The sequence below is a fragment of the Syzygium oleosum genome, unplaced genomic scaffold (genome assembly GCF_021117445.2).
Source record: "Syzygium oleosum isolate NSW1041296 unplaced genomic scaffold, Sole_v2.1 Sole_v2.40, whole genome shotgun sequence".
NCBI classification, from domain to species: Eukaryota; Viridiplantae; Streptophyta; class Magnoliopsida; order Myrtales; family Myrtaceae; genus Syzygium; species Syzygium oleosum.
This window is the reverse complement of record NW_026607524.1, coordinates 229,645-242,142: the sequence shown is the minus strand read 5'-3', so window position 1 is coordinate 242,142 and position 12,498 is coordinate 229,645. Positions and strand designations below refer to the sequence as shown.

At 40.6% G+C, this 12,498-nt stretch overlaps 1 protein-coding gene across 1 annotated transcript; it reads right to left on the bottom strand.

Moving 5' to 3' along the window:
* Positions 1–10,215: 10,215 nt before the first annotated feature.
* Positions 10,216–11,362, bottom strand: LOC115662555 (G-type lectin S-receptor-like serine/threonine-protein kinase At4g03230). The gene is made up of 4 exons (XM_056305877.1): positions 11,252–11,362; positions 10,706–10,944; positions 10,366–10,515; positions 10,216–10,288 (listed from the first exon to the last, which is right to left on the bottom strand). The coding sequence occupies exons 1-4, from the start codon at positions 11,360–11,362 to the stop codon at positions 10,216–10,218; spliced, it is 573 nt and encodes a 190-aa protein (XP_056161852.1).
* Between the last annotated feature and the right edge of the window lie 1,136 nt (positions 11,363–12,498).

The following is a 12,498-nucleotide window of genomic DNA, read 5'->3' as shown; positions in this document are numbered from 1 at the left end:
TCACGCATCTCGCCCCGTGATAAGGCGACCAAGATTCCCCCCCTGGCAAGGTCTCCACCTACTATAAGCCGGTGGCTCGGCCCACAAAGATATCCTAGACTAGTATGCGCATACCCACAAGCCCCACATTGGGCTCACAGTGATATTGAGCACCAACACAAACTCACAACAATACTCTTCACAATTCACAAAGCCAATCCAGAATAAATATCACATTTTTGTTTTACAAACCGCAGCATTTAATCTTCACAATACATTTCACATGGCATTTCTCAAGCTCTGTCAGACCCTTCATAAACCAGTTCGTAAAACAGTTCATATATATAACTTTCTCAATACCTTTCATAATTCGTTTCTCAAATCATTCTCAAATGCAAAATGGTAGTAATTGCTCGATCTTGATTTTTATGCACAAAACATGCTTATTAACTCATACAATACTCAAATCTTTATCACTTCCAAGACATAAGTTTATAAATTCATAGAAGAGATAGCACCACTCACCTGGAATCTCCAAAAATCAAGCAATGACGCTCATTCGAATCGACGATCTCGTAATCCTAATAATTAAACAAGAATCGATGTTAAAACCAGCTAAAATGCTACGATAACTACGAAACGGCTAAACGACGCTTAAACGTTAATAGGACAACTCAAAGGCGCCCACAAATTGCTCATCCAAAGCGATTATCCAAACCGTCCGCAATGCGGAGCTTGAGCGCGAAACTTGGTTGCGCCATAACTTTCTCCACTAAATTCCGTTCCAAGCAAGCTTATAGTCAAACGAAAGCTCATTTAGAGCACTACAAGAACCCCAACTTTGCCGTCCCAAAATCGAGCCTAAAACCGACGAAAATCGGCCTAAAAGCCGTTGTTCGCGCACTGTTCACCTTGTGCGGCCGACTTCGAAAATTCATATCCGGCAAACCAAAAGTCTAAATCGAGTTCCGTAAAATCTCATGGCCTCACAGCACCCTAAACTACTAATTCTATATATATTCACAGCTCAACGACTCAAAAATCGGATTTCGTCGCTCGAATAACACAACTCCGAAATTCGTCCCGGACGAACCATACTACAAAATAGCTACTCGACAAACCCCACCACTCTACAACACCATAAACCATCATTCCACACAAAATCGCAGCTTAATAACTCCTCGATCGAGCCTCGCAATTCAAAATCGATATTCCTTTAAATTTGTGCCCTAATTTCCGAAATCAATTCGATTAGACGAACAATTGGCTCGAATACTTACCAGGCGTTGCGATTCATAGTTGATTCGGCTAGTTGGAGTGTCCGGGTCGGCTATGCGTGTCAATTTCGCTCTCCTCTCTTCTTTCCCTCTTTCCTTCTTCACGGTCGTGCGTCTTCTCCTGCTCTCTTCGTTTACTCTGCCGGCTTCTGCGTTTCATTTGTTGAAGCAGAAATAAATTGGCTGGGCTTGGGCTTTTAAGAGACATGGCTGGGTTTTTATGGGCCCAAGTATTACAAGAAGAGTAGAGGAAGAACAGCAGAGAGAGAGAGAGACGGAGAGACAGGAGGAGGGTCAAAGCGGCTTAACCGGCTACTTCGTTCTCGTTCGCAGCGGTGACGACGATACGACGGCCGAAGCACAACCATCCATCATCATAATAAGGAGGAATTATAAAAAATTGGATTTTTTAGTTTTTAAAGCTTATATATTAACGTTGCAAAGCCCCGTGATGGAGGAGGTGGATCGCATTATTACTACCAAAGGGAAGAATGGAACGAAATTCCAAAAATTCTTGGGAGAGATAAAAAAAGCGAAAATGAAAGGGATTTGCTGTCGACTCTCAATGTTGACCTGTCGGAGGGAGCAAATATTGGTGATTTTTTTTTTCAAAGGCCACCAAATTTCATAAACCATGCCCGCTGTGATGCATTTGCCATAAACTTTTTTTCAGTGATACAAAAAATCTCAAATTTATATATGTGTGACATATTTACCCTCGATCAAGGTTCCGTCAATGAATAATGCTAAAAATCTGCATGCATAATCATCAGAAAGCAAACAGTGTTGACAGGATACCCGCGTGAATTAAAAACGATATCATTTTGGCTGAAAAATCATCTAACGAAACATTGACATAGGGTAAATGTGGGGTTAATTCCAAAAAAAACCACCAACTTTAGGTCGAGGGACAATTTTGGCCCAAACTTTTTTTTGTTCCATAAAAAAGCATCAACTTTAGGTCGAAGGACAATTATGGCCCGAACTTTTTTTTGTCCCGTAAAAAAGCACCAATTGTAGGTCGAGGGTCAATTCCGGCCCGAACTTTTTTTTGTCTCGTAAAAAAGCACAAACTTTCACTTAAATCCCAAATCTGGCCCTTATTGACTTAAAACCAATGATTTTCCAACTTGACTATTTCACCTTAGCAATAAATCTACGTGACTTGTTGATTGGATTTAAAGCATTATTCATTGTCTTATTCTTTGAACCACGGCTTGAAGAATAACGATGAAACTGTTTGTCTCCTTTACTTCACTGACAAGTCAAAAATATCTCCAGATTGAATCTTTCTGGCCAAACTTCGTCGTTTTGTCGTAATTTGAAACTGTAGACCACTGCCCATCGACAGACGCCATGGAAGAGATTCGCCAGGCTCATCACCATAACTTTTTTTTCTCAAACAAGGTAACTTCAGACAGAAAGTCAATGGGAGGCCAAATTTGAGATTTAAATGAAAGTTGGTGCTTTTTTACGAGACAAAAAAAAGTTCGGGCCAGAATTATCCCTCGACCTAAAGTTGGTGCTTTTTTATGGGATAAAAAAAAGTTCGGGCTAGAATTGTCCATCGACCTAAAGTTGGTGCTTTTTTATGGAACAAAAAAAAGTTCGGGCCAGAATTGTCCATCGACCTAAAGTTTGTGCTTTTTTTTGGAATTAACTCGTAAATGTGTCTCACAAGTACAAGTTTGGAGTTTTTTATGTCACACGAAAAAGTTTAAGATAAATATATCACGGTAGGCATAATTTGAACATTTTGATGTCACCAAAAAAAAACGTTTACGGTAAATGTGTCATCATAAACATATTTTTGGGTTTTTGTGATTTTCGCTCTTTTTGTTTTAAAGAAAATTGCCTAAAAATCACTATGAGCATTTGCAATTTACGTTTGGCACCAATTCTCTTATGTGCGATGCACTTTACTTTTCAAAATCGAAAATCACATAAGCCGCTTGATTTTGAAGATAGCACGCGTGTGTACTCTGAAGTTTCAATCGTCACACTCCCCTCATAAAATATTGGTAAATTTAATCTTTTCCTTTTATTGACGAGTGCCCTAACCAAACTCAATAAGAGGATGTTTCCATTTTGAATACATTGTTTTCATTTAATTACTACCCTTTGTCCGCACACTCATCTTCACATAGAAGTTGATAAAGAATGTTTTGTCATCTTCAAAATATCAAAATACATAATAAGTGTTCCCAACACCTTGGGTATGCCTTAAGGTAACAAAAAAAAAGTTATGTTGCCATTGACAACAATTAAGGCGACCAACTATCTAATTTGTTGCCTTAGGGTGTACATTAAGGCGGTAAAAATATTTTTTTCACTGTTGGTACACTGTTAGGTAGTCATGGCCATGGGCCGGTTTCGGCCCGGAACCAGCCCGGTCAAACCCGAGCCCGGCCCGTTGACCGGGCCTGCTGTTCAGAACCGGAACCGGCCCGTGGCCTACGGGCCCGGTTCCAAAAAAAAAATTAAAAAAAAAAACCCTACAGTGCAACAGGGCCTGCACGTCTGCAGGGCCCCACCCCCACCCACGCCCACCTCCTCTAGTCCTCCACGCCCTCCTCTCCCACCAGTCTTCCGCTCCACCCTCTCCTCCTCCGTCCACACCCCTCTCCGCCACTCCCACCCCCTCTCCGCCGCCGCCGCCCCCTCTGCCTCCCTCCTCCTCATGCCCTCCTGGTCCTCCCACCCTTCCTTCCCTTGCATCGGCATCAAGCTCGTGACCCACCTCCCGGCAACTCCTCCACGCTAAACTTGCCAGGGGTCCACGCCGTCTTCGTCCTCTTTAGCTCCCTCACCGGCCAGCCCCTCGCCACTGCGGACGCCACCGTGTTGACCCTGTACCGCACCGCCTGCGTCTCGGGCCTCGCCTCCGAGCTCCTCTCGTGGACCGACAACAAGGTCCTCGTCATGGTTGGTCCCTCCTTCCCCCCTCTCCCCTGCGCCTCCTACGGTCCTCCCCTTTTCTCCTCCGCCTGCCCCCTATCTTCCCAAATCTGACCCCCGCCGCCGTCGCTGCCGTCGCCCCTGCCCATGGCCGCAGCCGCCGACGCCGACGCCGACACCCCCTCCTCCTCCCCCCTCGCTACCCTGCGCCTCCTCCCCTTTTCTCCTCCTCCCCCCTTGAACCGGAACCGGCCTGGAACCGCCGGTTCATACATGGCCACGAACCGGAACCGCCGGTTCCTGAACCATGGCCATGTCTACTGTCAGGCGACGAAATTGAATTTTTCTCGACTTATTTTGTCTTGGCAATGGAATTTTTTTTGAACAGGATAGAAGTTAGTACCAAATTTGTAACATGAAGATGATATAAGTAGTAATGAATTGTGTTAGTCATCACAGACATATACTTGATGCTAACACATTGGCTGCAAACGGAAATTAAATATATATATTTCTACTTTGTCAACTGGAAACAAGTGGTATCACTAGTGAAATGTTATAATCATGTAGCATGATTAGGTATATTACATGTGTCATTAATACACATGGTTAATGACTTATATAGATATGTAAGTAAAGCTGGAATAATTGTTAATTTGTATAATAGGAAAAACTAGCAAATTTCTAACCCCGAGAAGTCAGTCAAGCTAGCTTTAAAGTTATTCAGAAAAAAAATCAATGCAATCAATTGCATAACTTCTTATCTATTGATTTTAAAAAGTTTTCAGCACTAGACTTGTAAATCGATTATGAGGTTCGAACATTTGTTTACACTACCTAGGGTAGCTATTGCGTTTCTATTTTCTTTCTTATATCTGTAATTCCGATAAATTAAATGACTTTGCTATTTTAAGGAGGGTGGATCGGTTCCTGGTTATCAAAATTAGAAACCGGGGACCAGACCGGACAGGCAGTTCCGGTTCGGTCTAATGGAACCGGTCACTTAGGGTTTAGTTTATATTTAACTAATTTTTGTCAATTAATTTATATCAATGAAGTTCACTTAAGGTTTAGTTCACATTTTATTAATTTTTGTCAATGAAGTAAACTTAGGGTTTATTTCACATTTTACTAACTTTTTAAGAAATAAAAAAAAATAAAAAAAGTATTTGTAGTCGGTCCGGTCTAGTTCCTCCTTGGAACCGGGAAACGGACCACCCGAACACTGGTTCCACTTTTAGGAATCGGGAACCGGACCGACACTCTCAGGAACCGGACTAAACCGGCTGGTTTGATCCGGTCCGGGCGGTTCCCGATTTGGGCGGTCTGATTTGCACACCCCTAATTTTAAGTAGATTAATCTTGTTTGTCATCAATTATTGAGAAACATGACAATACCAGCATTGGTTGCAACAGTAATTAAATATTTATTTCATTTGAGTTTTGTCATCTAATACCATAAATGTGGCATATATCAACAAATAAAATATAAATAACTTATAATATAATTGATAAAAAAAGAAAATTTTGTACCATAAGAAATGTTGAATTCTAATTATTACAGACAACTATGTAGATAGATAAGTAAAGTTAGAATATGAACTTTCTAATCTTTGACATTGTCAATTAGAAGCGCAAAAATATTAAGATATATCCTGAACACGCATTTACACAAATTTTTTATGTTTGAATTTGATGGTGTTAATTGTTGAATAAAGTCATCTATAGGTGATATAAAGTAAAGAGGACCCTCCACTTTTAATAGATCTTAATCATTTTTTTTCTTTTTGAAATGTCCTCAATCACGTAAGTCGCGGTGTGTATTTTACCAACTATTTCTTTCTATGATTTAAGCATTCAAATATCTCGTAATAAGGCAATTTTGCTTATTATGATTCAGATCGATCACATGATATATTTTATTATAGATTTGGTTATGTAGTTCCTTCATTTGGTGTTTATTTTATAGGAATATCTATAACAAAGTAAGTATGTAAAAGCGTTTCAAATTATTTTTAATTACTAGAACATTTATAAATTTTTTAAAAGTAGAGTTTTTAATATTAAACTGAAAGAATTAGAACAAAAAACTAAACTACAATGTTTTTATAATAGGACGAGAGTTGTCATCAATGGGGACTTCTTGGGAGCTTTGACTCTTTTGTAGTAGTTTTGAGATATTTGTACGTATATATTTTAAAAGTTACTTTTTGTTGGGCTTAATTGTATTAGTCACACGAGATGTATAGTACAATTTGCTCATTCGAATATGATTTAGCTGGTGAGATGTATACATTCCTATTTTAAGATTTCTTTTTGGCTCTCTTCATTTAGTCAAGAGAAAGTATTAAATATCACCCACCCAAAAACCTCTAGTTTAGGAATTATGAGCTTAACTTGTTGGAAAATGTTGAGGATTACTTGACCTTCGTAGATTATCTGCATGATTGATACTTGCTAGAAGCATTCTTCTAATTTGTCCCATATAAAGCTACTAAATTATAATGGAAAATAATCAATTTAGTTCTAAACCTTACAATTTTCTCAATTTAATCATAAACCTTTTTGATGGATTTCCAATGTAGTCTTTCATATTGATTTTCACAGGAAATTATTAATATGGCGATCTAATCATTGCCGGCTGTCTTACGTGACACGGTTGGTGATATAAGGTGGACAAAACAACATTGTTTTTGTTTTTTCTTATTTTTCTAATTTTTTTCTTATTCTTCCCTTTTCTGTCTTTTCTTTCCTTCTTTTCAACGCTAAGATCTCCTTTTACTATCATCTTCAACCTCTCGGTTGCTTGGCCAAAGCTCTTCCATTGCTCGTCCGTTGAAGCCCACTATTGCCAGAGCACTGAATGGATTTACTTAGCTAGCTTCGTGAAAAATTTAGGACTTACTTTGCCAAAGCACGAATGAGCGACGATGGTTCTAGGAAAGCAGGGAGTCTTTTCGTTGGCTGCTGCCACCTCCATCATTATTGATAGGAAAGTAGAGAGCCGTTGCCACATCGATGTCTACGGCTACACACTGAGATTTTATGACATTCCCGGAGTAACTCACTTGAGATATTATTCGTTTTGGCCCATTCTCATCCCATACCGAGTTTCACGGTTTTATCTTTTGACGTATAGGTTAGCACTTTCTCAAAAGGTCAACTATGTTGGTATTGTTCTTACTCGAGCACCCTTAACATCGGACTTGTCAAAGGGTGCCTATTGCGAGTTAATTCCAATTTCACATTATTTGTTCATTCCTTCTCCTTCCGTTATCCTAGAAGCCTGCCAAAAGCCACTCCTTATTTGGTCCCTCTGGCCCAAATGAGCACTTCTCGCCCTCGTCGGACCAAGTCGTTACGGTCCACCAGCTTTCGCATGGTTCGTCCCCGAACCACACACCTACTATTCGACTATGATACCATATTATGAGACCTTTATATTAACTCACTCGAGATATTATCTGTTTTGATCTATCCCATATCAAGTTTCGCGGTTTTGTTCTTTGGCGTATATATGGGCACTTTCTCAGGATGTCACCCATCGTAGTAAGGCTCTGACCTCATCATGTTTAACATTGAAGTCCCAATGCTAAAAGAGTTGCCATTGTGTCAAAAAATGCTTTTTGTGAGTTAATTCTAATTTCACATATATATCCTATAAATGTTTTCCAACTATTTGGTGTGCAGTTTAGTTCATTTCTACCCCCTTCACTATCTTAAAAGCCTGCTAGGATCTGCTTTTTTTCTGGCCCTTTGATTTAGGTGAACACTCCCGTCCTTATCTGATTGGGTTGTTACAATTCACAACCGAGCTTCGAGGCATGAACATTCGTCACGGAGACATCGACACTCAGGGCCGAATGCTGCCTCGTTGTAGATTTGCAACAAATCTGGGAAAAGATCGCATTGTCTAATGAATATTGCGGTGATGTTGAATATATGGATGTTATAACTTTGCCCGAAACATGTAATTTTGTCTCCTGGATATTCTATCAAAAAGTAGAATGCATCAACTAACTTGAATTAAAAAACACACACAAAATCAACTCTTCTCTCTATTATATGATTCAACGAGCAACACCCACGAAAATATTGAGCAAAAAGCACAAAAAATTCACTTTCTCAAAAGACAGACATGAAGAAGTGCAGTTTCTGATTGGATCTATCTATTGGGATGGGAGTAGGGCATCGGCAAGCGTGAGAAAGCTGGAGATGCCGTCAGAGGTATGGGGTCCGAGAATGCGCCTGTGGAGGGCGAGGACAGATTGTCGGCGAAGGGCCGGCGAACGAGCTAGGCCAGGCGGGCGATGAGAGATGGCCTTTTGAGGGCATGAAAGATCATGATGTCGAACAAGATCAAGGTGTTCTTTCGCTAAACTCTTTGAGTTGCGCAAGATCTGCGCATTCCCGTTTGTATAGTTGTCTTCACCTAGGATCAAAGATGACGGACCCACACCGGTGGCTGAGCGCTACCGCCGTCACCACCGCAATCTTCCCCATCCGCATGTTCTCTGTGTGTGTGTGTGTGTTTGTGTTTGTTCTTGTTTTTCATTTTTTTAATATTTATTGTCCTATGTTTTAGTCCATGTCATCCTACTGACCACCAAAAAAAAATTCCATATCATGGATATTCATAGCCCACTTATAATGACGTGGCAGTCTATGTGTTTAATAGAAGGAAAGAAAAAAAAGGAAAAAAAATTAAAAAATCATAATAAACATAATGCCGTGTTTGTCCACCTCAAATTGTTGGCCGTGTCATGTAGGACGGTATGCAATGATTGGATTGCCATGTTAGTAATTTCCAGTGAAATTAGTCGAATGGATTATACTTGAAAATCATAAAAAAAATTTAGAACTAAACTGGTAAAATTGAAAAGTTTAGAATTGAACTGATATCCGTACAATAAGTTGAAGATTGATTTAGTAATTTCCCAAATTACATCCTATCAGGACAAGCTAACCCATCCCAAGGAGTAGGAAGCAGGATGGAGGGAAAAACATTGTGATCGTTACATTCAAGTTACTTCAATTGTTTCTCGATTATCATATAGTGTTCAACTTCAGAAGATCAAATATTGTTTAATTCTCCAGTTCGATTACAGAGAAATCGTTCATGCATCCCAAGATAATTATGAGTGACATGAACTCAAGAGAGAATGACAAGAGAAGATTGAATCGAAACATTATAAACTTATACATCAAATAGGTTTCTAGTAAGTCTGTCCTAACTTGGTAGCTCTCTTTGTCAAATTTTGTGTGATCACCGCCAACTTTTCTAAAAACTTAAACTATTCAATAAATGTGTGGTGTAATATTTAAATACTCTAACACTATCCCCACGCATAAACTGAATTTTGGTTTAAGACTAAGGTGTAGAAATATCTAATTAGAGAGGTAAATATGAACTTGGAAAAACTTGAATGCAAGAACTCTGGCTCAGGCGTTGTGTAATATCTAAATACTCTATCACTCTTCAAGCATTAGATTTCGGCAAATATAGTCGAGGTAGATTATAGAATTTGTGCATGTATATTTTTTTATATATCAATGGGGTGCTTATAGAATTGAATTTTGATACATTATTGAAGTAAGTATATGTATCATTTTGATAGAACATAAGTGGTGAACTAGAATATAAAGGACGACTAATAAACAGGCTTTTCACCCTTACAATTATTAATTGATGATTGTAGAAATCAAGGATTAAGAAAAGGCATTGTACGAAAGAGATCACACACCGTAATTAATTATATTGTATCAAATCGCGAAGTAGACATTGTACGAAAGGGCAATCAACTGAAGAAAGTGATGATTCTTGGTCACCCAGGCGAAACATCCGAAAGGGTTACTTCATTAACGGTAGAAGCTTTGTGAACCAGATCGATAGGATCGAGTGTTTTCACATATCTTCCCACTGAGAATGCAAGCTGCGATGGTTGGGTAAGTGGGATAGTATTACCTCCTAGCATATGAACCACGAGCGACATGGTCGGTCGATCTGCCGGGTCTTCTTGAACGTACAATAGCCCGATGTGTATGCATTTTAGTGCTTGAACTACATCACATGACTCTTTGATTGACGGATCGGTAAGTTCCAACCCTCCACCTTCGGACCACAACTTCCAAGCCTGTCATTTTGCAAGGGAAATAAGCAAGGACAACTGCACGAAATTCTTGGACTTCATATTGGTGACTAGGAACTTACAAGGTGAGAAGGCTTTCACCATGCTCTTGGAGATGAAAACCGCTATTCTTTCGCCCGCTTATCATCTCTAGCATGAGAACTCCAAAACTGAAGACGTCTGATTTAACAGAAAAGAGTCCTTCCATCGCATACTCCGGTGCCATATATCCACTGATCAGAATTATGTGATGAAGAGCAATTACATGGAAGTAAGAAACAAAGAAAAGTGATATTCTGTAGGAAACTTCTGAAATATGAATGTGCTCATTTTGGTGTTGTTGAGCTGATCATCAGAGTTCTTTGTTGGCCTAGTGAATCATTCAAACATGTAACAGACATAGAAAGATATTAAAGCACTTACTAGGTTCCAACAACCCTGTTTGTGTTGGCTTCGTCTTGATTTACATCAAAGATCCTCGCCATTCCGAAATCGGATATCTTTGGATTCATCTCACCATCCAGCAAAATATTGCTGGCTTTTAGATCCCCGTGGATAATTCTCAAGCGAGAATCCTCATGTAGATATAGAAGTCCCCGAGCTATCCCACAGGTGATGTTCATGAGCATCTTCCAATCTAGAGATTTGCCTCGTATTTGAATCTGTCGATGAGAGACTTAGATGAAACTCAAGTTTTTAAAACTAAAATTAACTAGCTAAAAAATTCATTGCAACGGCTAAAGTGTAACGTTTTCCTAATGTGGGTTACATTAATTGAGATTGTTATTACCCGCTTACGGGTTTGGTCTAATAAATTTGGATATAAAGTTTCTTAATTAGTCGGATATGGGCCCGGCTCGTGTGGGCCGAGTTCGGCCCGGCTCGTTATGAGAGGGCATGGCTAGAAACTCTATAAATAGAGCTGCAGGTCCCTCCTCTGCGCCTAACTCTCTCAAATCTCTCTCAAACGCTCTCAAACTCACCTAAGGCTTCTGTGAGTTGGCTGAGGCGTTCTGAGACGGTCTCATAGCGCTGGGACTTCAGGGGCGACAGGGGAGAAGACCTACGGTACCGGATCATCGTTATTTCCGCATCCAGAGACAATGGAATCCAAATCAGGTGCACAAATTCTATCCATTCTTTCACCGTATCGTTAATATCTCGCTATGGTGATCCTAGGGCGCTCGGCCGAGCCATACGGGCCGGCCAACATGTGGTATCAGAGTCGCCATAGTCGAGAAACGGGCCGGTACTATTCGTATGTGATTTTGTTTTTTTCATCCATTTAAAGTTAGAATAAATCACATAGATGGATAGATCGTCGCGAGACGAGAAAAAAGAGTGGTCGCCGGCCACCGGGGGCCACCGGAAATGGCCTCACGTGCCGCCACGCGCCGGGGCGATGGAGAGCCCCAGCGGCACACGTGCGGTCACGCACGGGTGTTCCCAGGCGCGTGCAAGGCACACGCTAGGGTTTCCGCGAGCCGGGTCGATCCGACTAACCCGACCCGACTCCGGATCCGACCCGTGGACCCGACCCAGGGTCCGACCCGTCTCCGAACTCGACCCAGGATCCGACCCGTTGATCCGACCCGTTGACCGAATCGGTCAACCGGTTGGACCAGCAAGCGGTTAGACCGGTCGATGGTCAGACCGATCGGACCGGCCTTTTTGGCTGGCTTAGGCGTTGGCGCGTGAAGACCACGCTCCGCACCTTCAGGTGGCGCGTGAGGGCGCGTCCGATCTCCGATTGGAGCATGCAAGGTACCGGCGTGCTCGTATGAAGATTCTCTACACTGTGGTATATTTATTTTACATGTTTGATACTATTAAGGATGTGAAAATACATACGGAACCCTATATATGCGTATTTTTAGAGTATATTTTCGTATTTTCCTGTATTTCTCTATGGTTTAAGAGATACAGATTAAATCTTACATGTCTATGATGCCATAAGGACGTGTAGATCATGTTTCATTGATAGTATGTATAAGGTTCGACATATATCAATGTGTAGAGCAATGTAATTAGCATGGTATGTAATTTTAGAGATATTGCTCATGTCTTCCAATCTAGAATTACATCTATATAGTATATATGAGACATAAAGTTTATATCCTTAGTATGAGAGAGTTTCAAAGATTCAATTTGGTAGTGACCTCCAAAGTGGCACACTTGATTGAGTTTGAGAAATATCAGTCTCGTATTGTTATGAT

What these genes read in the sequence shown, in the direction of transcription:
- LOC115662555 (XM_056305877.1), bottom strand. Translation starts at nt 11,362, where the DNA reads ATGATCCGGTACCGTAGGTCTTCTCCCCTGTCGCCCCTGAAGTCCCAG. An exon ending in CCTTAGGTGAGTTTGAGAGC is followed by an intron (nt 10,945 to 11,251) that starts GTTTGAGAGAGA and finishes TCTCATCGACAG; the next exon opens with ATTCAAATACGAGGCAAATC. An exon ending in AACAGGGTTGTTGGAACCTA is followed by an intron (nt 10,516 to 10,705) that starts GTAAGTGCTTTA and finishes AATTCTGATCAG; the next exon opens with TGGATATATGGCACCGGAGT.